We start from the raw sequence: 22,786 nt of genomic DNA, 5'->3' as shown, positions 1-22,786 counted from the left end.
CTCTTGCTGAAGAGAGAGAAGCTGGGGAGAGGCGACCGGCTCGCTTATCGGAAGAGGACGGACGGGCGGCCAGCCTGGCTCGCCTGAGCTGTCGCGTGGTTGGTTGCCTGCAACGTTCGAAAAAGCTCTTCTTCCCCAGCACGCGCCGCTTACTCCTTACTCCCCGCGCGGCTGAGGATGCGAGACTCCCGCCTGGTCGGCTGCCTGGCTCCGCTTTCTTTGCTCGCCGCGACCCCTCGCCCCAGCCCGAAATAGAGGGATCTGACCGCTTCGCTCTTGGAGGCTTCGCTTGCGTCTGAAAAATTACATGGCTGATTTTTTTTAAAACCTGTCCTTTTGATACGTCGCATAATAAAATGTCCTTTGGACCAAAGCAATTAAAAACCTTTGGGGTTCCCCCCCACTGGAGTGAAGTGCTTTTGATGGTAAAGGTGAGAAAGAAAGAAAAAAGGAAGGGAAAAAAGGAGAAAGGGGGAAGGGGAAAAGGGAGGGAGAAAGAAAAAAAAGGAGAATAGAAAAGAAAGAGAGAGAGGAAGGAAGGAAGGAAGGAAAAAAAGCAGGAAGAAAAATTAAAAAGAAATGCAAGTAGCTTCCAGTTTCCACAACAAGTAGAAAGCAAGAAATTGAGAGAGGGAGGGAAAGAAAGTGGGAGAGAGAAAGGAAGGAATGAAGATAAAGAAAGAAAAGAGAGGGAGGGAAGAGAGGGAAGGAAGGAAGAAAGAAAGAAAAGAAGAGAAAAAAGAAAATACAGAAAGATAAATTAAAAAGAAATGCAAGCTTTCCTTTTCTTTCACAGCAAAAACAAACAAACAAAAGCCCCAAAATAAAATAAAATAAAATAAAATAAAGAGGCTAATAATAATAATAATAATAAGAAGAAGAAGAAGAAGAAGAAGTTGGAAGAAGAAGAAGAAGAAGAAGAAGAAGAAGAAGAAGAAGAAGAAGAAGAAGAAGAAGAAGAAGAAGAAGAAGAAGAAGTTGGAAGGGACCTTGGAGGTCATCTAGTCCAACCCCTTGAGAACACAGGCCATCCTCGACTTACGACCATTCATGTAGCGACCGTGGGGAGGTCCAACGGTGCGGAAAATGGTGGAGTGCCTCGTGATTTTTTTCATGAAACAAGTGTGCCTTTGCCCAAAAAAGGTTGAAAAACACTGGACTAGAAGACCTCCAGAGTCCCTTCCAACTCTGTTATTCTGAGCTAATAATACTTTGACTGGAAAAAGCATGTGAAAACTTTTTTCTCATATTTTGAGAAATTATTTCATCAAATACTCAATTTCACTTGGTTGGTTGTAGATTATCACCTTTACATTTGTATATCTATGCAAGTATGTATATTATTTTTAGGTAATAAGAGGGGGTTTGGGCTGGTCTTTACATTGTCTTAAAGCACCCAGAATCATTTGTTTGAGGCAGTTAATGAAACAGCTCTTCTAAGGAACTAAATTGACTCAGACATTCAATCAAAGAGATAACAATCAGGTCTGGGTTTGAAAGTCTTATGGAAATGTATCATGCCTTGATCAAAATCTCTACCAAATTCAGAAAAAGGATTATTGGTTATCGGGATGATAGATGCTACAAAATTATTGCCATTTAAATTATTTACTCATGTCATACATTTGTTCAGGAGTTCAAGATAGCATACAAAGTTTTCCTCATAAGAACAACCCAGTGAGGTAGATTGGGCTGAGAATGACTGAGCCAAAGTCAGCATGTGAAATTTCATGGCTGATGGTGGATTTGAATTTGAATTTCTCTGGTATATTCCACACCTTAATCAATATACCATATTTTAGCCTCCAGCAATCCATGGTCAGTTATATAGAAATGTAGAAAGTCAAACATTATTGTTAACAGTCAGCTCCTGGTCTTGTTTTTACTGACTGTAGAGCTTCTCCATCTTTGGTTGCAGAGCACATAGTCAATCTGATTTCTGTGTTGACCATCTGGTGATGTCCATGTGTAGAGCTGTTTCTTGGGTTGTTGGAAAAGAATGTTTGCTATGACCATTGTATTCTCTTGACAAAATTCTATCAGCCTGTGCCCTGCTTCATTTTGTACTCCAAGGCCAAACTTTCCTGTTATTCCGGTTATCTTTTGGCTTCCTACTTTAGCATTCCAATCCCCCATGATGATAAGGACATCATTTTTTGGTGTTAGTTCTATAAGGTGCTGTAGGGCTTCATAGAACCAGTCAATTTCATCCTCTTCAGCACCGGTGGTTGGGGCATAGACTTGGACTACTGTGATATTGAATGGTTTGCCTTGGATTCGAACTGAAATCATTCTGTCATTTTGGGGATTGTATCCCAGTACTGCTTTTCCTACTCTTTTATTGACTATGAAGGCTACTCCATTTCTTCTGAGGGATTCTTGCCTGCAGTAATATACCTGATGGTCATCTGAATTAAGTTCACCCATTCCTGTCCATTTTAGTTCGCAGATTCCTAAGATGTCAATGTTCAGTCTTGTCATCTCTTGTTTGACCACGTCCAGCTTTCCTTGATTCATGGATCTTACATTCCAAGTTCCTATGGAGAAAAAATCTTTACAGCATCGGACTTTCCTTTCACCACCAGACACATCCACAGCTGAGCGTCCTTTCACCTTTGGCCCAGTCGCTTCATTCTTTCTGGCGCTACTAGTACTAGCCCTCTGCTCTTCCCCAGTAGCATATTGGATGCCTTCCGACCTGAGGGGCTCATCTTCCAGCGTCATATCTTTTTTCCTTTTGGTACTGACCATAGGGTTTTCATGGCAAAGATACTGGATTGGGTTGCCATTTCCTTCTCCCGTGGATCAGGTTTTGTCAGAATTCTCTGCTATGACCTTTCCGTCTTGGGTGGCCCTGCAAGGCATAGCTCATAGCTTCATTGAATTATGGAAGCCCCTTTGCCATGACAAGGCAGTAATCCATGAAGTGGAAAAAAGACAGTAAAATGTACAATATATGACATAGTACACTGTTTACATAATGTCAGTCTCTTTATTAACAAGACATAGAGGGATGTGACAACATTGTAGGTGTTCCATAATATTTCCATAATATTTCAGAGTTACATACAGTTCTAAAAAGTTCAAAACCACACCACTGAAGATAACATAAATCCTAAAATGTTGGACTGTTAACTTAGATTAACTAAGCACAAGACTGGCCAGAATCCCGTACAAAGTAAGGACACAGGTTTTATAGGGTTATAAGCAATATAAAATTTTACACAGCTGATCTGAAATATTACACAAAATATGGTAGAATCCAGCAGAATATGATGCTGTTGTACATAAAAGTGCAATTTTAGATTTTTCAACATCCACATTTTAACACAATAATCTCCATGAATGTAGGAAACTTATATTCCAGAAAAAAGTGTATGCTCTTTAATGTAATTTTTTTTTAAAAATGGGGAAAACTTCAACATTATGATTGCAATCTAAAATAAATAATGCTAATTCTATACTATTTAAATAGTATTCTATTTGTAGAACAGTTGCAAAAAAAGCAAAATATCTCTTGAGAAATAGCCCCAACAGGGAAATTGGCTGATTTATACAATAGGAACAATAGTTGACCTCACATATTTCCTCAATTCAACTTATGCATGACTCTACCCATATTACTTTACAAAGCAATTTGGCCTTCCATTATATTACCAATTCAATTACAGTATCACATCAAGAATAATTGCCCTTTTAAGTGAACTTCAAATAAGATTCTTTTTCAGTCTGAGAATTTACTGGTGCATATCTTTTGAAATTGCTTTGGCTATAGAATATTCTACTGTAGAAAAAAGATCTCTTCACAAAGTTCTATTAATGTTGAAAGATATAACCACTAATATTTTAATATCGGTTCGTGAAAACCTTAGAAAAGTGTGCAGTGGACTAATGGATTAAAGAGGAAGATCTTTCCATGGTCTGCAACAGAAATGCAAATGTTCCACTTTTTTATTGTAGATCAAGCTAGACTGTGCACAAATAGGTAGTACTTCAAACTTTGAGGTGTGATCAGTCATTACACAGTGATACAAGACAAAACGAGAGAGAAAAATCACCATAATGAGAACTTATTTGAATGTTGGTGAGTATAATGGATAGAATTTACCACAAAGGTATAACAGATGTTGGACCGGAGAGGGAAGCCCCAGTATAATAGTTCATGTTTATAAGAGATGTTTTGAGAATATTGGGGACATTCATTAACTTATTTGAATGATTTATTTTTCCATCTGCGGAACATTAACAAACATATAAAACATATAAAAATAAAATAATACAGAATTCAATCCTACTATAACTGAGGCACCTTAAAAAAGCTCCAGCACCAACAGATGTACCAGGCTTCACTAATGCCTTTGCCTTAATGCCTGAAGAAACAGCTGTGCTTTATGGCCTTCCTGAAGCCCAATAAAGTTGGGGCCTCTGAATCTCGGGAGGGAGGCTGTTCCACAGGCCATGGCAGCTCCTCTAATAGCAAGTCACACGAAGAGAAACACAGAAAAAGAAAAGAAGAAAATGTTGATTAAAAAGTTTAGATTCCCCTTAGTATTAGGCCTTTGCATAACGTTGCAAACGAAAAGCACTTCTGATCTTGGGCTGGCAGAGATGGCTGTGGCAGAGAGCCTTTCTTTAGTCTTCCACAGGAACTCCCTTACATTTTCTGAATGATCAAAACCACACCAACCTAAGTTCATATACAATGTGTTTGAGTGTGTGTGTATGTGTGTATCTATGTGTATGTATATATGAATATGTATACGTATATTTATATGTTCATATACAAATACATTTCTTAGATTATATTTCACCAAAAATAGCAAATAGTACCCCATCAAGTGGTGTCTTCAGCTATCTATTCGACCTTTGAATGATTCCATATTTATTTTAAAAATATAGATAGAGCCTACTCCCTTTAACATACTGATAACCTTGTATGGTTGTAGATTGTGATGTTAAAGAAACTAATTTGATGTTGAACATGATAACAGCAGCACGGTTACTGGTGGGACAATATTGGAAGAAGGATAGTTTGCCCACTATAGAAGAATGGGTGTTTAAAGTTTCGAATCTTGCTGAAATGTCTAAGATTTCTGCTTATTTGAAAGATCATTCACAGGAAAGATATATTTCAGTTTGGAGGAGATGGATAAATTATATTCAGAACAAATATGGGACTAAAAAGTTCCATTTAGCTTATGAGTAGATTTTAGTGGGATATTCTTATTAGCACGTTGTTTGTAGTTATATTAAAGGGGAGTTAAAGCACATTATGAATTTGGTTAATTGTATATTATGCATAATTTTTATTTAGAATATGATTATTGTAACTATAATCCTGTATTTAGCTCTGGGAAGTGGGGGGGGGGAAGTGGGTGGGTTTGGGGTGGGAGGGATTTGGGGATATATTGTAAAATTTTGTTTTTGTAAAACTCTTTAATAAAAAAAACATACTGATAACCTGTAAACAAGATTTTGCTGAGTCTGCATTAATCATTTTTTTCATGCTATGTAGAGGTAAGACAATCTCCAAGGGTCACCTTATGGTGACATGGGTGGCAAACAAATTTAATAAATAAATAAATAAATAAATATTGAACTAGCCCTGGATATGTATAGCAGGAACCCCATATGAGCAATAGGTAGCGTGCAGCTCATAAACCCATACATGTTCTTAATTCAGACACTAATTTACTGACCATCATTGACTGAATTGGCTAGTTTCACATAATACCCTGACCCATAAAATAAGCTAATTGGGAGTGGTTTTATAGCACAGGGGTCCCCAAACCCTAGTCTGTGGACTGGTACCGGTCCACAGCATGTCAGCAACCAGTCCACACAAACAAGCAAAGCCCCATCTGTGGGATGCAGGCAGCACACAAAACCACACACTCTTTGGTTCACAGAAAAACCTTTCTCCACGGAACCGGTCCCTGGTGCCCAAAAGGTTGGGGACCTCTGCTATAGCACATGGGCCATGAATTAGCTGGTCACATTTTTGTCTGCAGACTGAGTTACTTTCTCATTAGATGTTGATATAGAACATAATCTGTTTTTGTCTTGAAGCATATGGAAACGAGAAAAAGTTGGTTGTCTTCATAAGCCCATGTATTCTTATCTAACAGTCAGCTTTATTATGCGCACTTGGGTGTGCTTCAAATAAACATGCATCAGATTGTACTGTGAGATTTCTCTGATCAGGAAACAGTCCTACTTGCTAGTGTTGCATTTATCATGATTAAAGAAAAATAGAAAAAAAGATGGACAAATCTCAGTGATGCAAGGCATTACGGCTATGCTATGAAGTGTGTAGGGTTTTCAATTTCTCTTGCTTGGATCTGGCAATTCCACCAGTGCTTTCTAAACACAGCGTTCCTGATGATATCCCACTTGAATACTATGTTGAAGTGCCTTTCTTCCATTATAATAAGAATCCTGAAGGAAAATGGAAGCATGACTTCCCAGTCACGATTTATACGTTTTGATTGCTTCCTGGCAATTAGTACGCTTCTTTCAAATGTCACTTCAGATTGGTCGAGACAAAAAGGAATCACCCAACAAAGAGAAAAGCAAATCCTCCGCTTTCTTTCTCTCATATAGCAACGTTGCACAAGGTTTTTTAGGTATCTGGGCAACAGTTTCTAATGCTTTGCTGCCAAAATGGGAGGCTAGGAAAGACTTTTTTGACTGCTGAACAAAAGGCCACCAATTACATACTTAAGATTTCTCACAGCAGTTGTGCTATTGCTTCCTACCTAGCAGAAATCTGCGCAGTTCAAAATAAGGCTGTGGTGCCACTATGAAGAATGCCACCCTTGCACCTTGAATCCCTGCCAGAAAAATCTCTATTGATGCACCCTAAATAACTTGCTTAATTGCAAATTTGATTATGAAAGCACAAATTGCAAAATGAAATACCTGGCATAATATGCTGGCATAACTTCTGACTGATAAAGAAAAATTTGAAAGCTAAATTTTCTCCAAGGCCTGACAAACTCTACAGCCCGTTTTCAATACTGTGATTCAGCCTTGCAATATACTGAGGTTGACGATGAGGATCAGCAAAAGTTATTGAATGTAATCAGAGAAGTTTTTGGGTGTTTTTTTTAATAGAAAATTGATTCTGTTGAAATTCTGCTCAATTTTTGTCCTACCAGGTACTTCTGAAAAAAGAAGCCTAGATCCAGAGAAATCATGAAGAGCCTTATTATTGGGATGCTTCCCCTAAATTACCCAATCTCTCATTATTCTCTCCTCCTCTAACTTGGCTTTCAATTTAAAAGGCAACACTGAACAAAGGAAAGTTCAGATTTGACTTTACAAATGCTATTTTGCTGCCTGAAGATCTACTTGAGAGGATACAGTGTGGAATGGTGGCAGGAAAAACAACTGTAAAGATTAATCAACTCGATCATGAGTTGACAGGGAATCTATAGAGCTCACTGATTCTTAGGGGTCTTTGTTGAATCAAAAATTGTTTTTGTGTATTATTATGTTTGCATAAAATGCTTCATTTCAGCTCTAACTATAACTGCATAAGATGGATTCACATAATATGCTAGGCTACAATGAGATTAGCTAACATATGGTACTGTGTTGTGTGAAGTCGGCTGATCAGATATAGATTGTGGACAGTACACAAACATCTTATTCGCCTGACCTATAATTGTGAGTTTTGTCATAAGGCATAGGTTGTTAGAAAGGCAATGTTGCAATTCTCCAAGTGAATTGTGAAAAATTGGCAATTGGTATCTGAATCTTTCTTGTTTAAAACAGGCAACAACCAACAGCTTTTCTTTTTCATTTGTGAAATGGAGGCAGCTTAGCATAGTCAGAAATAGACTTGTATGAAAGCCATACAGTATGAGTAATGTTGGTACTGAAAAGCCACCTTGCTACCAACAGCATCCAAACTGTGATGAACACAACTGGGAAGAATTATGAAAACTGATATCACATATTCCCCCTCAGCCCTCCCTTCTCTAGGCTAAATGCATTCAGTGCCTCCAACTGTTCATACGTTTTTCTTCCAGGTTTCTTATTATTTGGTTGCTCTCCTCCATAATGGTCCAGTTTGTCTGCGTTTCTCCTAAACTGGTAACCAAACTAGAAGTAACGTTCTATGTGTGGCCTGACCAACGAAGAATGTAGAGTGGAATGATTACTTCTCTTGATATATATATATTTATGATGCAGCTTACAACTTTTTTAGCAGCTGCATCACACTGTTGAATTCTTGTCCAGCTTTTGATTGACCAAAACCCTTAGATATTTTTTCCCATACAGTGCTGCTAGGTATAGTCTCTTCTGCATCTTATTCTCATGTGTTTGATTTTTATTATTCAAATAATAAACCATCCTAAAGTGTTTGCTGCCCTCCTTCCCAATCTTTGTGTCATCCATAAATTTGATATCCTATTATTTAACCCTTCCTTCAAATATTTATAAATATATTAAACAGGGCAGGGCCTAAAATGGCCCCTTGCAATCTACAGTATCACTCATCACTTCTTCCAGATTGTTGTAGAACCACTGATGTACATTTATTGGGTACATTTGTTCAGCAAATTTTATATCCATTCAACAGTTGCACACCTGTGATCAATTAAACTTTCAAAAATTGAGACCCAGTTATTTAAGCATGACTTCTGCCAAATAGCGTATCATTTTCTACATGTTCCCCAAAAGATTGTTTAATAATATGTTTCAGTTTTCCTCCCACTATCAATAGCAAGGTCTGTTGCTAGTTAAATCCTCTTTTCTTCCTTTTCTGGAGACAAGAATAATATTTTCCCTTCTCCAGTTTTCTGGCACTACACTTGACTCAAATTTCACCAAAGAGAACAATTTGTATTCCCAAACTGGTTGGCATTGAAAGTGTGACCAATCACAACAGAATTGGAACAGAATAATTTCTAGCCCTCCAGAATATTTCCTACCATTAAAACTATTCCTTCCTTCCTTCCTTCCTTCCTTCCTTCCTTCCTTCCTTCCTTCCTTCCTTCCTTCCTTCCTTCCTTCCTTCCTCCCTCCCTCCCTCCCTCCCTCCCTCCCTCCCTTCCTTCCTTCCTTCCTTCCTTCCTTCCTTCCTTCCTCCCTTCCTTGCCTTTGAAATAAAGCATTGGAATGCAGCCATCCATTATTTTTAATTTTCTAAGAATGTCTCTACAACCAGTTCAGGGCCTAAAAGTTTTTACAAAAATAAAAATAATCCAGGAGAGAATGTTTTGTTCTGCAATTTGCTAGTTTTCCATTTTATTTTTTATTTATTTATTTATTTATTTTAATTCCATTTATATCCCGCCCTTCTCCTAAGACTCAGGGCGGCTTACAAGCTTAGCAGTAGCCTTCATCCTATGTATATGCCTGCTTATTAGGGCTTTCATACACCCCCCAAGCGGCATTATTACAAAGTCAGCTTAATTGCCCCCAACAATCTGGGTCCTCATTTTACCTACCTCGGAAGGATGGAAGGCTGAGTCAACCTTGAGCCTGGTGGGATGCGAACCTGCACTAATTGCAGGCAGCTGGTGTTACTTAAGGAGGCATTAGCCCACTGCTCCACCAAAGATTTGAAAGAATCTTTAAAAATCAGAAAGGGAAATGTCAGTTTATGTCTACTATTACTGCCCATGATGAAATCCACTCTGTACCCTGTTAGTTTGGCTGATGATAACAACTCCCATGCTGCTTTATAAAGCATGGCAGCAACTTTGTAATAGCCATTCATTGGCTTTTTAAATGTTCCACTGCAGAAATGCCTTCACAAGGATGACGTTTGCAATGGCATGTACTGATCTTGATGAAAGACCTTTCCTGGGCATGTTTTCAAGTCTTAGGAAACAAAAGAGTTCCTTGTGTGGTAACACCAACCCGCCCCCCCGAAACAAAAAAACAAAAAACAACAACTAAACAGTAGGCTTCTTGTTCCATATGGTACTTTTTAAAAAAACAAAAAAACAAATAATGGTTTATCCAAATGTATTAACCAAAAATTTGAAAATTGGTTATGTCTCTGATTCAGCTACAATTTAAATCACTTATGGTACAACAGTAATTTGTTACTTCCAAACCAGGTTACATAGGAAATATGGATAAAAAATTATCAAAAGAGGTTGGTTTTAAGCGAAGGCAGCTGCTTATGTACTGTTTGTAGAAGTACAAATACGCAAGTGGAGGAAACGCATCCCATGCCAGAGCTTGATGTTTGGTAGCACAAGGATGTTGAGCTTTCAGAGAAAAAATGGGAAACTCGTTGTTTGGAGAAACGGTATGGGACCAAGTTGAGAAGGATAGAAGGCAATCATCTTGTTGCAGATTACACTTATTTTCAAGTGGCTTGACATATTTCATATCTTTGCAGCCATTTTTCCAGGGTATTGTCTGTGCAACTCCTTCCAGAAGGGACACATAGGCTTCTCATTTGTCTCTTTTTCATTTAGGAATGCCAATACTAAATTGGCATAAAAATGAGCAAAGTTATATAAACTATCTCCTTTGAGACAGGTCTTCAATTAGCACAGAGAAGACAGAGTGAAAGCTCTCAAGAAAAAAATATATATACTGTAAGTTGCTAAGGGACGCGGTGGCTCAGTGGGTTAGGACGCTGAGCTTGTCGATCAGAAGGTCGGCAGTTTGGCGGGTCGAATCCCGAGTGCCGCATAACAGAGTGAGCACCTGTTACTCGTCCCAGCTTCTGCCAACCTAGCAGTTCGAAAGCACGTAAAAATGCAAGTAGAAAAATAGGGACCACTACGGTGGGAAGGTAACAGTGTTCCGTGCGCCTTTGGTGTCTAGTCATGCTGGCCACATGACCACGGAGATGTCCTCGGACAAGCGCTGGCTCTTCGGCTTTGAAACGGAGATGAGCACCGGCCCCTAGAGTCGGAAACGACTAGCACGTATGTGCGGGGGAACCTTTACCTTTACCTTTAAGTTGCTAAGAGGGATCATTTTACCTTAAATGCTAGTGACAGCAATCAGAGTTGTTTTAGCAGGGAGCTGCTGGACCTTTTGGCATATGTGGTGATGGTGGTAGAGAATAATGGGAGAAGGACGAATAGTGTAAACTGCTCGGTGCTCCTAAATAAAAGGAGGATGTAAATAAAATAAACCAACACCAAATAAGTAACCAACCTTAAGAGTCCCCAACTCCTAGATGAATTGGTTCCAAGAATGACAGATCCTGTTACAAAGTGGTATTGGATGAATTTCTCAAAGAAATGCTGAAGTAAGTTTATAGGCACAGTCGTGGAATACCTGTAGTTATTGCTGGATCAGGTAGAGTCTTAATCTCCTGTTTTACTTCCCACACTAGACATCATAGTATACACAGTATGTCCTTTTTAAAGAGGCAGTTTCAGAACCTTTTTAAAAAAAAATATAAACCTCTTTACATTTGACCAAATCTCATGAGGTATTGGTATCCATGCTCAAAATTTTGATTACGGTATTACTTTTTATTTCATTTTGACATGAGTCCTAGATTACAATTTGGGCATCATTATATCAAGCTAAGATCTGGTTGCCTAGCTGTGGCTGGATGTGTTGGGCAAACACTGTCTCTTGTTATAACTTCTCAAGGGTCTGATGGCCCTTCAGCACAGGCAGGAAAATAGGACGTTTACCAAAATAGGACGTGAAGCACTACTACTCTATGTTCAAGTGAGCCTCTTTTTGAAAAGCACAGAAAGGAAATTAAGAACCTGAGCATGCATGAAGCATTGTTGTTCATTCTTCCAGTCCATGGAAGAAGAGAGGAAAAGGTAAGAAGACTACTGCAATCCAATTATCATGATGGAAAATATCTGGTTTCGATAACTCTTGTCTTAGGCCCAGTACTCTTCAATATCTTCATTAATGAGTTAGAATGAATAGAAGGGGAACTCATCAAATTTGCAAATGACACTAAGCTGGCAGGAATAGCCAACACCCCAGAAGACAAGCTCAGGATCCAAAAAGATCTTAAAGATCTTGAACAATGGGCCCTATCCAACAAAATGAATTTTAATGGAGAGAAAAGCAAAGTTTTACATTTAGACAGGAAAAACCAAAGGTACAAGCACAGATTAGGTGAGACCTGGCTCAGAAACAGTAACGGTGAGAGGAACCTTGGAGTCCTAGTGGACGAACACTTGACTATGAGCCAGCAGTGTGCAGCAGCAGCCAAAAAAGCTGATACAATCCTGGGTTGTATAAACAGAGGCATAGAATCAAGATCATGCAAAGTATTAGTGCCGCTTTATAAAACCCTAGTAAGACCACACCTGGAATACTGCAACCAATTTTGGTCACTATACTACAAAAAAGATGTTGAGACTTTGGAAAAAGTTCAGAGAAGAGCAACTAAGATGATCAAAGGCCTGGAGACTAAAACATATGAAGAATGGCTGCAGCACTTGGGTTTGGCTAGTCTAAAGAAATGAAGAAACAGGGGTGACATGATAGCAGTGTTCCAGTATTTGAGGGGCTGCCACAAAGAAGAGGGGGTCAAATTATTCTCCAAAGCACCAGAGGGCAGAACAAGAAACAATGGTTGGAAACTGACCAGAGAGAGAAGCAACCTGGAATTAAGGAGAAACTTCCTAACAGTGAGGACAATTAACCAGTAATCAGCTTGCATTCAGAAATCATGGGCGCTCCATCACTGGAGATTTTTAAGAAGAGGCTAAACAATCACTTGTCTGAAATGGTATAGGTTCTCCTGTGTGGGGGATAGAGGGCTGGACTAGAAGACCTCCAAGGTCCCTTCCAGCTCTATTCTATTCTAAGATAATTAATCACTGTAATAAGGATTGCACTTCACAAGGACAAGTGTGTTTGACCAAAACATGTAAAGATTGATCAGAGAGGTTTAACTTCTCTAATCATAACTTCAATCCTATGAAATGTGGAATGTAAATCCTGAAATAAGTCCGTCATATAAAGGCGCATAAGTTGTAGAACGTTGTTAAACAGCATTGTTAAAATAAAGCCTCTACAACCACTCAAGAGTCTAATAAAAAGAACATTGACTCATAAAGTTAATGGCCCTCTTTGTACACCTTTACTCAGAGAATGGAAACAAGATCGCTTGAGTTCTTTATCTAGAAGCACCAACTTGATTTAATATAAAACAGAGAGACCTGGTGGAATGTCTTCTATGACTGAAATATAGCAGTTGAAGGATAGCATTTATTTAAAGGAAACAGAAGAGACGGAGAGAATGCGCTGCATTGTAAGTTAAGAGCACCCTTTCTTGCTCAGAAATTCAAGTGAATAAATTTAAAATGCTGTAGAGAGCATTTGGTTAATTGCTGAGACTATCCTAATGTGAAGTTTGACAGAGGGAATATTTATCAAACTTGAAGATGATAACGGGTGGGATATCTAGAACACGGGTGTCAAACTTGCCGCATCACATGACGTGTCACAATATATCGTGACTTTTTTCACATTGCCAGAGCTGGGGTGGGCACGGCCTCCGCATAATGCAACCGACCCATGGGCCGGCAGTTTGACACCCCGGCCCTAGAACAAAGAAATAAAATTCAACATGATTTTGATAGGTTATTGCAACTACAGCTGTACAGTTAGAAGATAGGTTAATAAGTTAATACCGGCACTATAGAATACAATTTAAGACACAAGTTCAGAGTTCTTCACTTACAAAAATCAATTGTGCAAATGTAGAATGGGGATATCTGACTTATGATAGTACTCGAGAAAAGTATCTTGGCTTCCAAGAAGGCAGATGCAATCTTAGGTTGTATCAATAGGAGTATGCTTTTAAATCACAAGAAATAATTTTTCCTCTCTTTTGCTTTGATTGAAAGTCACCTTGAGGATGGTGCTACATTCTGACTAGTGCACTTTAAGAGAGAATCAGAAAAAATGGAGCAGTTCAGAAAAGGGCTACAAAAATGACCACAAGATTAGAAATTAAAACCTAAGATGACAGAAGGAAGAGCAGAGTAAGTTTCACTTTAAGAAAAGTTGATTGAGCAGGGCTATGATAGGACTTTTCAAAGATCTGTAGGAAGGTCTAGACCAGGGGTAGGCAACCTCGGCTCTTTCATGACTCATGGACTTCAACTCCCAGAATTCCTAAGTTGAAGTTCATGAGTCATAAAAGAGCCGAGGTTGCATAACCATGGTCTAGACCAGGGGTAGGCAACCTTGGCTCTTTTATGACTCATGGACTTCAACTCCCAGAATTCCTGAGCCAGCCCTGCTGACTCAGGAATTCTGGGAGTTGAAGTTCATGAGTCATAAAAGAGCTGAGGTTGCCTAACCCTGGTCTAGACCTATTCTCCAACATTTTGCCACACATGGAATAATAGACTTAAATGATAGGAAAGCAGATTTCTTCAACTAAATATTGTACATATGTGCATGCACGGGGTAATTCAAATTATAAAAGAAATGTAACAGTAGAATAAAATACTACTGTATTTTATTGGTGATGGATTGGTTATATTGGTTACATTCAGGCAGGTGCTACACAGCCATGTATCTGGGGTGCAAGGAGAAGGAACCTGAAATGGATGACCTAAAATGCACCCTTCCAACTCTAGATATCTAACCTAAGCAGGACAAAGGATTCTGAGCGAGACCAGGGGCTCTCCTCCAACTCCACCACCCACATTCCATTTTCTTTCCCTTAGAGGTCAAAATTGCATGTCTCCTGTTCTCAGTATTGCTTCATTGCATTAATAGCCTAGCTTCACTCTGGGAGCTCAGAGTTATATGTATTAGAATCTCCTCTCATTTTATCCCTACCAGAGTCATACGACATAGAGTGGGCTGAATAAGAGTAGGCTAAAATGATCTAGTAAATCAGAGGTCCCCAGCCTTTTGGGCACCAGGGACTGATTCTATGGAGAAAGGTTTTTCCACGGACCAGAGAGTGTGTGGTTTTGTGTGCTGCCTGCATCCCACAGATGGGGCTTTGCTTGTTTGTGCAGACTGGTTACTAGCATGCCACGGCCCGGTACCGGTTCACAGCCCCTGGGTTGGGGACCCCTGTAGTAAATGACTAGGAACTTAGGCTTGTGTCTTTGCAGTCCAGGTCTCATCATCCTAGCCACTACAGTTTAGAGCCACCAGGCTCTGTGCCCCTAAAGTAAAGGACTGAATTAAAATAGTGTTTGCGTTTCAGCCAACAACTGTGTATGGAGGGGAGAGATTCAGTCTAATCCTTCTGTACTAATACTGCATCGATTTTGTAAATGAATCTTGGTGATCGTTAGTGCACAATTTGACCCTCTTTTGCACCTTATTCTTGTCCTTCTTGACCATTTTGCGATGAGATATGACCAGTCAGTAAGAATAACCAGCAGATGTGTACTGCATTCAGTGTTCAGTGGGCTAATATTTACATCCCCATGTTCTTAACAAAGTTCATGAAACAAAGAGTCACTATGTGAGCTGGGTGGCTCTACAAATCTAATAGATAGACAGCAAGACAGACAGATGAGAAATCACTCTGAAGAGAACAATTGCAACAAACGTATGTGAAGCTTTACATTATTACATCTTGGTTCTTGACTCTCACCTTCATCAACCTTCCTTCTGATCTCTAATAATTTTTGAATGACTGCAAACATATTTTTTTGACTTTGAATGTTTCTTTCAGTTTTCACTACTTCCTACTGAAATAGTTACTGCTTATATTATTCCACTATGATTGTTCTTATTAAGACCAATGGAGATTGCTGTGTGTTTAATGTTTAGCTGATTTGACCTCCTCTTGGATATGTATATTTTTAAATAAAAGTGAACGATTGGTGGCAGAGAAAATAACAATTCTTTTAAGAAATTGACTCTTGCAATATATTGCCATGAGAAAATAATGAGGGGGTGGGGGGAGACAGTTGGCTAATAGTTCAATTCTTTCTAATATCTAATAGCTGTTTTATAAAAAAATAAGATTTGTTGTCCCTTTTCACATTGGTTGGACATAAGAGGTAATAAGAGGTAATAGCTTAAACCAACATTTCAAACTCTGGTTGTGTTGTGTTTGTTTAAATTATAAATAATCCTGTGGCAAGTAATTTGATGTTGACAAAGAAAAGGTTTGAAAAACTGGACATATTCCAAACCATCTTTTGCTGACTGGGTTAGCATACCTGGGTCCAGGTTTTTTTTGCAGTAAAGTCAGTATCCTGCTGGTACATTATTTACTGTTGATCTACTGAATGTGGTTTACAAAAGCTACTGTTTCATTGCTTGGTTTAGCTTTTGGCCTAAAATGCTAATTCAGTCTACAATTTGGCATGCCCAAGTTAAGCTTAAGCTGTGCATCCTGCCATAAAATGAAATTTATTTTTAGAATATACTCTAGGTGTTCCACTATCTCCGACTGAGCAATAGTTAAATAAAACACAACATATTAAAATCTTTGGGAAAAAGTCTCTAATTAAAACAAGTGTTTCTCCTTCTCCCACACAGATTTCATTTTCAGCACATGGGTTCTCCACACAACCTATTTTCATCACACAAGCAGCAACCGAAAAGTGAGGAAGAGAGGGAGTGAGAGAAGGGGTCTCTAGCTTATAACCTTAGCCCTTCAACTTCAAATGCAAAGGTTTCAGAAAGTGCGGCAAAGGTAGACCATCCAGAGCCTCTGGGAAATGTTCAGGTGAAATGCTCCCAATTAAAACTTGCATGGATCTAACAAAGAGAGAGAAAGGGGCAAAACCAGCCAACCACTGATATCGGCTATCGCCCAGAAGGCCCTGCCATGGTTGCTGATCTTCCTGCAGCTGCTGTTTCATGGCGAAGTGGAAGCCTGGAGGCATAAAGAGCAAGAGTGAGTCCAGAAGGAGAAGCTTGGTGCAGAGATTTGATGCTGGACTCTCCCAAATTTGTTGTAGAAGGAGGTCTAAAGGTGTGTTCCCAGCACAATCACGAAGGCAAGGTGAGGCTCCGTGTCCCAACAACAAAATCAAACACTCTGGCCTTGTCAGTTCACAAGCCACATGAAGAGCTGTTTTGCCACCTTCTACTCGACTGCAACCTCGGCGGTCCAAATAGGTAGCTCGGTCGCTTACTGGAAAGTTTTTGATGGCCTTCAGAATCTCTACAAGGATATGGATACGATTGTAACGGACAGCCATAGCTAAGTGAGGAGCTGAAGAGTGGCAGCAGCTGAAATGAAGGCTGGGTATTGCCAGGGCACTTTTAGGAAATTGGCTCAGTAAATATCGGGCATAAGGCTGGTGGTTGTGTACCAGGGCATAGAGCAGTGCCTCTGAAGGTGAGTATGTGCTGACTTTGCCTCCTTCTTGCCAGTGGAAAGCCTCCATGCGCCTCATGTCTTCCAAGAGCCACACTGGTAGCTGGTCTCTCACAGCTTGGTAGAAAGCAAAAGAGGATTTCTTGCATTGTTTCTGTGATTGGGAGCTGTGGCTGTTGCAGTTATTCAACCATTTGACGTTCCAGGGCATCCTTGAAGTCAAATTCACAGAGAAGGGCTCCCTTCTTGGCGATCAGATATTTTTCTCATGAAGACTCAAGAAGACGAAGGAAGGCTTTAAGAGAAAAGGAATTGTTTAGAAACTACTCCTCCCAAAAGCAATGTCCTTTTATGTCTTTGTCTACCATTCAAGGTTCATCAAGGTACAGGCGGTCCTCAACTTACAACCATTCATTTAGCAACTGTTCAAAGTTATAAGGACCCTGGGAAAAGTGGCTTAGGATTGTTTTTCACACATTGCAGCATCCCTATGGTTAAGTGATCTGAATACTATATGGTTGATAACTGGTTCATATTTATGATGATTGCAGTATCCTGGGGTTATATGATCAATCTTTGCAACCTTCTGACAAGCAAAGTCAATGGGGAAGCCAGATTCACTTAACCACGTTACTAACTTAACAACTGCAGTGATTCACTAACAACTATGGCAAAGAAGGTCATAAAACAGGGCAAAACTCACATAACAAATGTCTTGCCTAGCAACAAAAACCTGGGCCCAATTGTGGTCATACGTCTAGGACATGGGTAGGCAACCTCGGCTCTTTTATGACTCATGGACTTCAACTCCCAGAATTCCTGAGTCAGCATAGTCCATGAGTCATAAAAGAGCCGAGGTTGCCTACCCCTGGTCTAGGACTACCCGTATTGTGAGGCGGTTGATAAAAACTGATTCAGAACTCTGCCTGAATCTGAAGCCTCCCCATATTTGTGGGAACTGCAGGCACTGCCATCCAAGATTTCAACCACTCTTTGAAAAGAGTTCCTGATCTGGCTGTCCCAGCTTCAATAATAGTGTAGTTAAAATTGGCACGAAGTGAGATATTTTGTTTTGAAACTCTAAGGCTCCATTTTCTCATTGGAAGGAACCAGTGGTGGGATACAAATATGTGAACAACCGGTTCTCTGTGTGGATGCTGCTTCCAGAAGTCCATTCTGGATCTGGGCAACAAAACATTAGCTACCGGTTCTGCCGAAATGGTGCGAACTGGCTGAATCCCACCACTGGAAGGAACTCTGCTAGTTACCAAATGTCAGATTCTATAAGAGTTTGAAGGCTTTGCATTTTGCTCAAACAAAAAAGCTGGTGGAGGGGGGGGGACTGACAAGTTTGTGGTATTGTTATTCTTGTCAGTAGCCTCTTCTCCAAGATCAGCTGTTGTATGAAAGGTGTCAGGCTTCTGATGTTTTTCTTTTGCTTCTATCCCCTTTGTGTAGATGGGATTTTTGCTGTTGCATAATTTGTAGAAGGTTAAGCTGGCACAGTACTTTTCCCAGCCTTTAAAGTCAAGTGAAGACAGGTCAGTCATGGATGGATCAGTGTTAAACTATTTCTGAGGGGTTAGGGAACAAAAACAGTAGTAGTACCCTTGAGATCTTCCACAATTTTTATCTATGTTCCTCAACATTCAACGGACCTTTTTATGACTTGATAAGGATTTTTTGGCCAGCTTCCCCTAGCATAAATGTATTTTTCTGCTTCTTCTTCCCCCCACCCTCTATCAAACAATAAACATATCTGGTTATCAGCTTATTCAACACCCCTAATATCGCTCAGCTCGGCTGGATAATCTTTACCCTAATCTCCAAATACTGTAGACATTTCTTTCTGTGGTTATCACCCCTTGTAACACTAGCTTTGTTTAGTGATTAATTCCCCGGTCCCCTGTCCTTAAAAATAAGAAAGGAGTGAGAACTTTGTCACTGAACTAAGTATCTTAAATCTAACCCAGGTTGAATCCATTTTCCCACAAGACAGATGGGACGGAAATTTGCAGATCTAGTTTTTACAAGGCACCTGGACGCTAACAAATTCACTGTCAGTCCCTTTATATTATTAAGTATGATAAAGGAAATAGACAATACCATTTTAGAGATCTATGCAGTCTGTGTTTTATTTAACTGGGCTGTTTGTGACTCTTCATCTAAAACCAAATGCAATATGTACATATTTGTCTTAGCACATTCACAACCAAGAGGTTTTGCATCCTTAAATGATGGGGCTATTTCACTCCTCAATATCAAATTGAGCCACAAGCAGCAGATCAGGCATTGAAAAATAACTGTGCTGGGGAATTTTATCAGAATCCAAAGAGTTCCAGAAATGGGCTGCTAAATATGGTGTTTATGTCTCCCTGGAGCTGCAGTATAAGCTTTTCTATCCCCATTCACCCCAATTTTGCAACACATGCAACAGAATGACTTCCTCACTTTATTGTCTTTGAGTTGTTAGTTGTCCTAGGCAAGGAATGGAGCATTTCTGTAGCCCTTGAACGCTCACCCGACTCCCAATCAGCATACTCATCAGGGTTGTCACACAGGGATTTCCAAGTACATAATTAACACTGCAGTTTCTCTTTCCTATTGATGGATCTGAGATAAATTAACTCTGCTAGCCAGTTCAGCCTTTTGTTTTGTTTACACTAGCACAGGGGTAGGCAACCTCGGCTCTTTTATGACTCATGGACTTCAACTCTCAGAATTCCTGAGTCAGCTGTGCTGACTCAGGAATTCTGGGAGTTATAGTCCATGAGTCATAAAAGAGCCGAGGTTGCCTACCCCTGCACTAGCAGAAGGGTTTTAGGGTACCTGCACTTTGGCTCAGGAAGGTGTGATGTTTGCTTCCTTTTCAAGGGCAAAGGGCCGTGAAGATCTGGCCCAGCAGCAAAGTAACAAGACTGACCTCCCAACCAAGTTGCAATTTGAAGAAGGCCAATTGAATACCACCATGCAAATCCCAATCCCTTTCGGTGACTTGCTTTACGAGTGGAGTCCCCAGTGATCCCCACATCAGGGTTTGGTTCATCTTGGCTGGTACCTACTCTGAATATATAATTTGGGGTTTCATATGTGGCCCAAGACACTTTCAGGCTCACCCGACTCCCAATCAGCATACTCATCAGGGTTGTCACACAGGGATTTCCAAGTACATAATTAACACTGCAGTTTCTCTTTCCTATTGATGGATCTGAGATAAATTAACTCTGCTAGCCAGTTCAGCCTTTTGTTTTGTTTACACTAGCACAGGGGTAGGCAACCTCGGCTCTTTTATGACTCATGGACTTCAACTCTCAGAATTCCTGAGTCAGCTGTGCTGACTCAGGAATTCTGGGAGTTATAGTCCATGAGTCATAAAAGAGCCGAGGTTGCCTACCCCTGCACTAGCAGAAGGGTTTTAGGGTACCTGCACTTTGGCTCAGGAAGGTGTGATGTTTGCTTCCTTTTCAAGGGCAAAGGGCTGTGAAGATCTGGCCCAGCAGCAAAGTAACAAGACTGACCTCCCAACCAAGTTGCAATTTGAAGAAGGCCAATTGAATACCACCATGCAAATCCCAATCCCTTTCGGTGACTTGCTTTACGAGTGGAGTCCCCAGTGATCCCCACATCAGGGTTTGGTTCATCTTGGCTGGTACCTACTCTGAATATATAATTTGGGGTTTCATATGTGGCCCAAGACACTTTCAGGCCAATCTAACTGTACCAGTGTGTCTCAGTTTTGGCCACATTAAAATGTATGGACTTCAACTCCCAGCCAGCTGGGGAATTCTGGGACTTAAAAGCCACTTGTCTTAAAGTTCCAAGGTCTACCCTATCTTGTCCTTGGATCACCCCTTCTTTGTCCTCCCCGTTTGAGTTAGCATGACCTTCATCCCACTGCACCCCATGGAACCAGCAAGGGAATGTCCTCCAAACCTTGCACCCTTGAGGGCTCCAGAGGCAGTTACCAGTTGACCTGCTTTCCCCTCACTGGCCTTCATCTTCCACTCTCTTCTCTTGCCAGGCAACAGCTTGTAACAAGACAAGGAAGGGGGAGGGAGGAACAACGTTGGGAGGCTCAGGGGAGGCCAGGACTTTCTCAGTCCGGTTATAGTGCTAGTTTTTGTGTCCACAACTTCCTCTCTGCAAGGCTGCTCTCTCACTCACACTTGGGGAGTACCCGGCTCCTCCAAAATTCTCCCCCAGCCTTCCCTTCCAAACATGAATCATCCCTCCCGAGCAGCCTTTCTCCCCAGCGGTGTTTCTTACAGCATAAAAAAAAAACCCATGCATTTATTTGGGGTTGGCGGTTCATCTTTCAAGACTTGAAGGGAGAATGGGCGGAACTCATCTCAAAAGGCACCGCTGTGCCCCGAAGACCACCATTCTCGGCTTCGCCCTCCTCAGTCTTCCCAAGCAGCGGACGCAATTCCGGCACGACCCGTCTTTGCCACGAACCCCGACCTCGCCGGCCGACCTGCCTGCCTGCCTGCCTGCCTTCTCCCGCTCTCCATCTTCCTTTTCTCTCGCCAGATGCCCCAGAGCTCTTACCTCACACGTCTCCACCCCAAAACTCCCAGCCAGCCCGTTGGCTTTTCGAACCGCCCTGGGGTTAAGATCTGGCATTCACCGACCCGGCCGGAGCGAAGGGGGGAAGCGGGATCAAAGCCCTTCTTTCGGCCGCAAAGAATGCAGCCAGGCGGGATTCGCCTGCGGGTTGTGCCGGCTCTTCCTGCGGGGCTGGCGGGCTGGCGGGCTGGAGCAATGAATGAGCCGCTGCCCCGCTCGCTGCTTTCCTCCGGCTGCGGCCGCGCGCTACGCACCGGAGGGAGTCCGGCAGCCGCGGCTCTTTCCCCGCCCCCGTGCGCTCCTCCGCTGCCTGCGCTCGCTCTCCTCCCCCTGCGGAAGAAGAGCGGCTGTGCTGGGCTCCCGGCTGCACCGAAGGCGACCGCCGCTCCTTTTCGGAGGAAGCAGCCGAGGGAGAAGCAGCGGGCAGGAACCGCAGCAGCCGTCGCCGCTCAGCCGTCCGGCTCAGTAGCAGCAGCGGCGGCGTCGGCGGCGTCGGCGGCCAAACTCCAGTTGCCTCCTCCGGGCTCTTTTATGGCCTCCCTGCTCCCGTCCGGTGAAGGTCGGTCAGGACCGGGGAACTGTCCAGAGCCTCAGGATTGGTCTCCGCGGGTCCTCCCTCCCCAGCTTCCCATTGGCTGAGAGGAGAGGATGGGGCCCCCGGAGCGATTGTTGTCGTCAGCGGGAGGCAAAGTTCCAAGAAAGTTTCCGGGCTATTTGTAAGTCTTGGAAGCGAGGCGGCTCGTGCTATTGACCCTAAAAGGGGAGGAGGGTGCGAAGGAGGCAAGGCTGATGGGGCTTCCCGCGGGGGATCAGAGGGCCGGCCCCTGAGGGCTCTTCCTCCCCTCCGGAGGGCTGCTCCAATTGGCTGCCTTAACGTGATGAGAAGGAAGGACTCGCTGGAGAAGAGCCTAATGCTGGGAAAGATCGAGGGCAAGAGAAGAAGGGGACGACAGAGAATGAGGTGGCTGGATGGAGTCACTGAAGCAGTAGGCGTGAGCC

At 41.6% G+C, this 22,786-nt stretch overlaps 1 protein-coding gene across 3 annotated transcripts; it reads right to left on the bottom strand.

Moving 5' to 3' along the window:
• Positions 1 to 16,286: 16,286 nt before the first annotated feature.
• Positions 16,287 to 22,337, bottom strand: ANKRD9 (ankyrin repeat domain 9). Of its 3 annotated transcripts, none has more exons than XM_083367652.1 (2): positions 22,042 to 22,337; positions 16,287 to 17,516 (listed from the first exon to the last, which is right to left on the bottom strand). In XM_083367652.1, the coding sequence occupies exon 2, from the start codon at positions 17,430 to 17,432 to the stop codon at positions 16,545 to 16,547; it is 888 nt and encodes a 295-aa protein (XP_083223778.1). In that variant the 5' UTR covers positions 17,433 to 17,516; positions 22,042 to 22,337; the 3' UTR covers positions 16,287 to 16,544. The 3 variants fall into 3 exon arrangements, with proteins under 3 accessions (XP_083223778.1, XP_083223776.1, XP_083223777.1); XM_083367650.1 differs by having other exon boundaries at positions 21,770 to 22,336; XM_083367651.1 differs by lacking the exon at positions 22,042 to 22,337 and adding an exon at positions 19,673 to 19,914.
• Between the last annotated feature and the right edge of the window lie 449 nt (positions 22,338 to 22,786).

Source organism: Vipera ursinii, assembly GCF_947247035.1.
Source record: "Vipera ursinii genome assembly, chromosome: 1".
NCBI lineage: Eukaryota > Metazoa > Chordata > Lepidosauria > Squamata > Viperidae > Vipera > Vipera ursinii.
The sequence above is the reverse complement of the archived record's forward strand: the minus strand, read 5'-3'. Positions and strand labels throughout refer to the sequence as shown.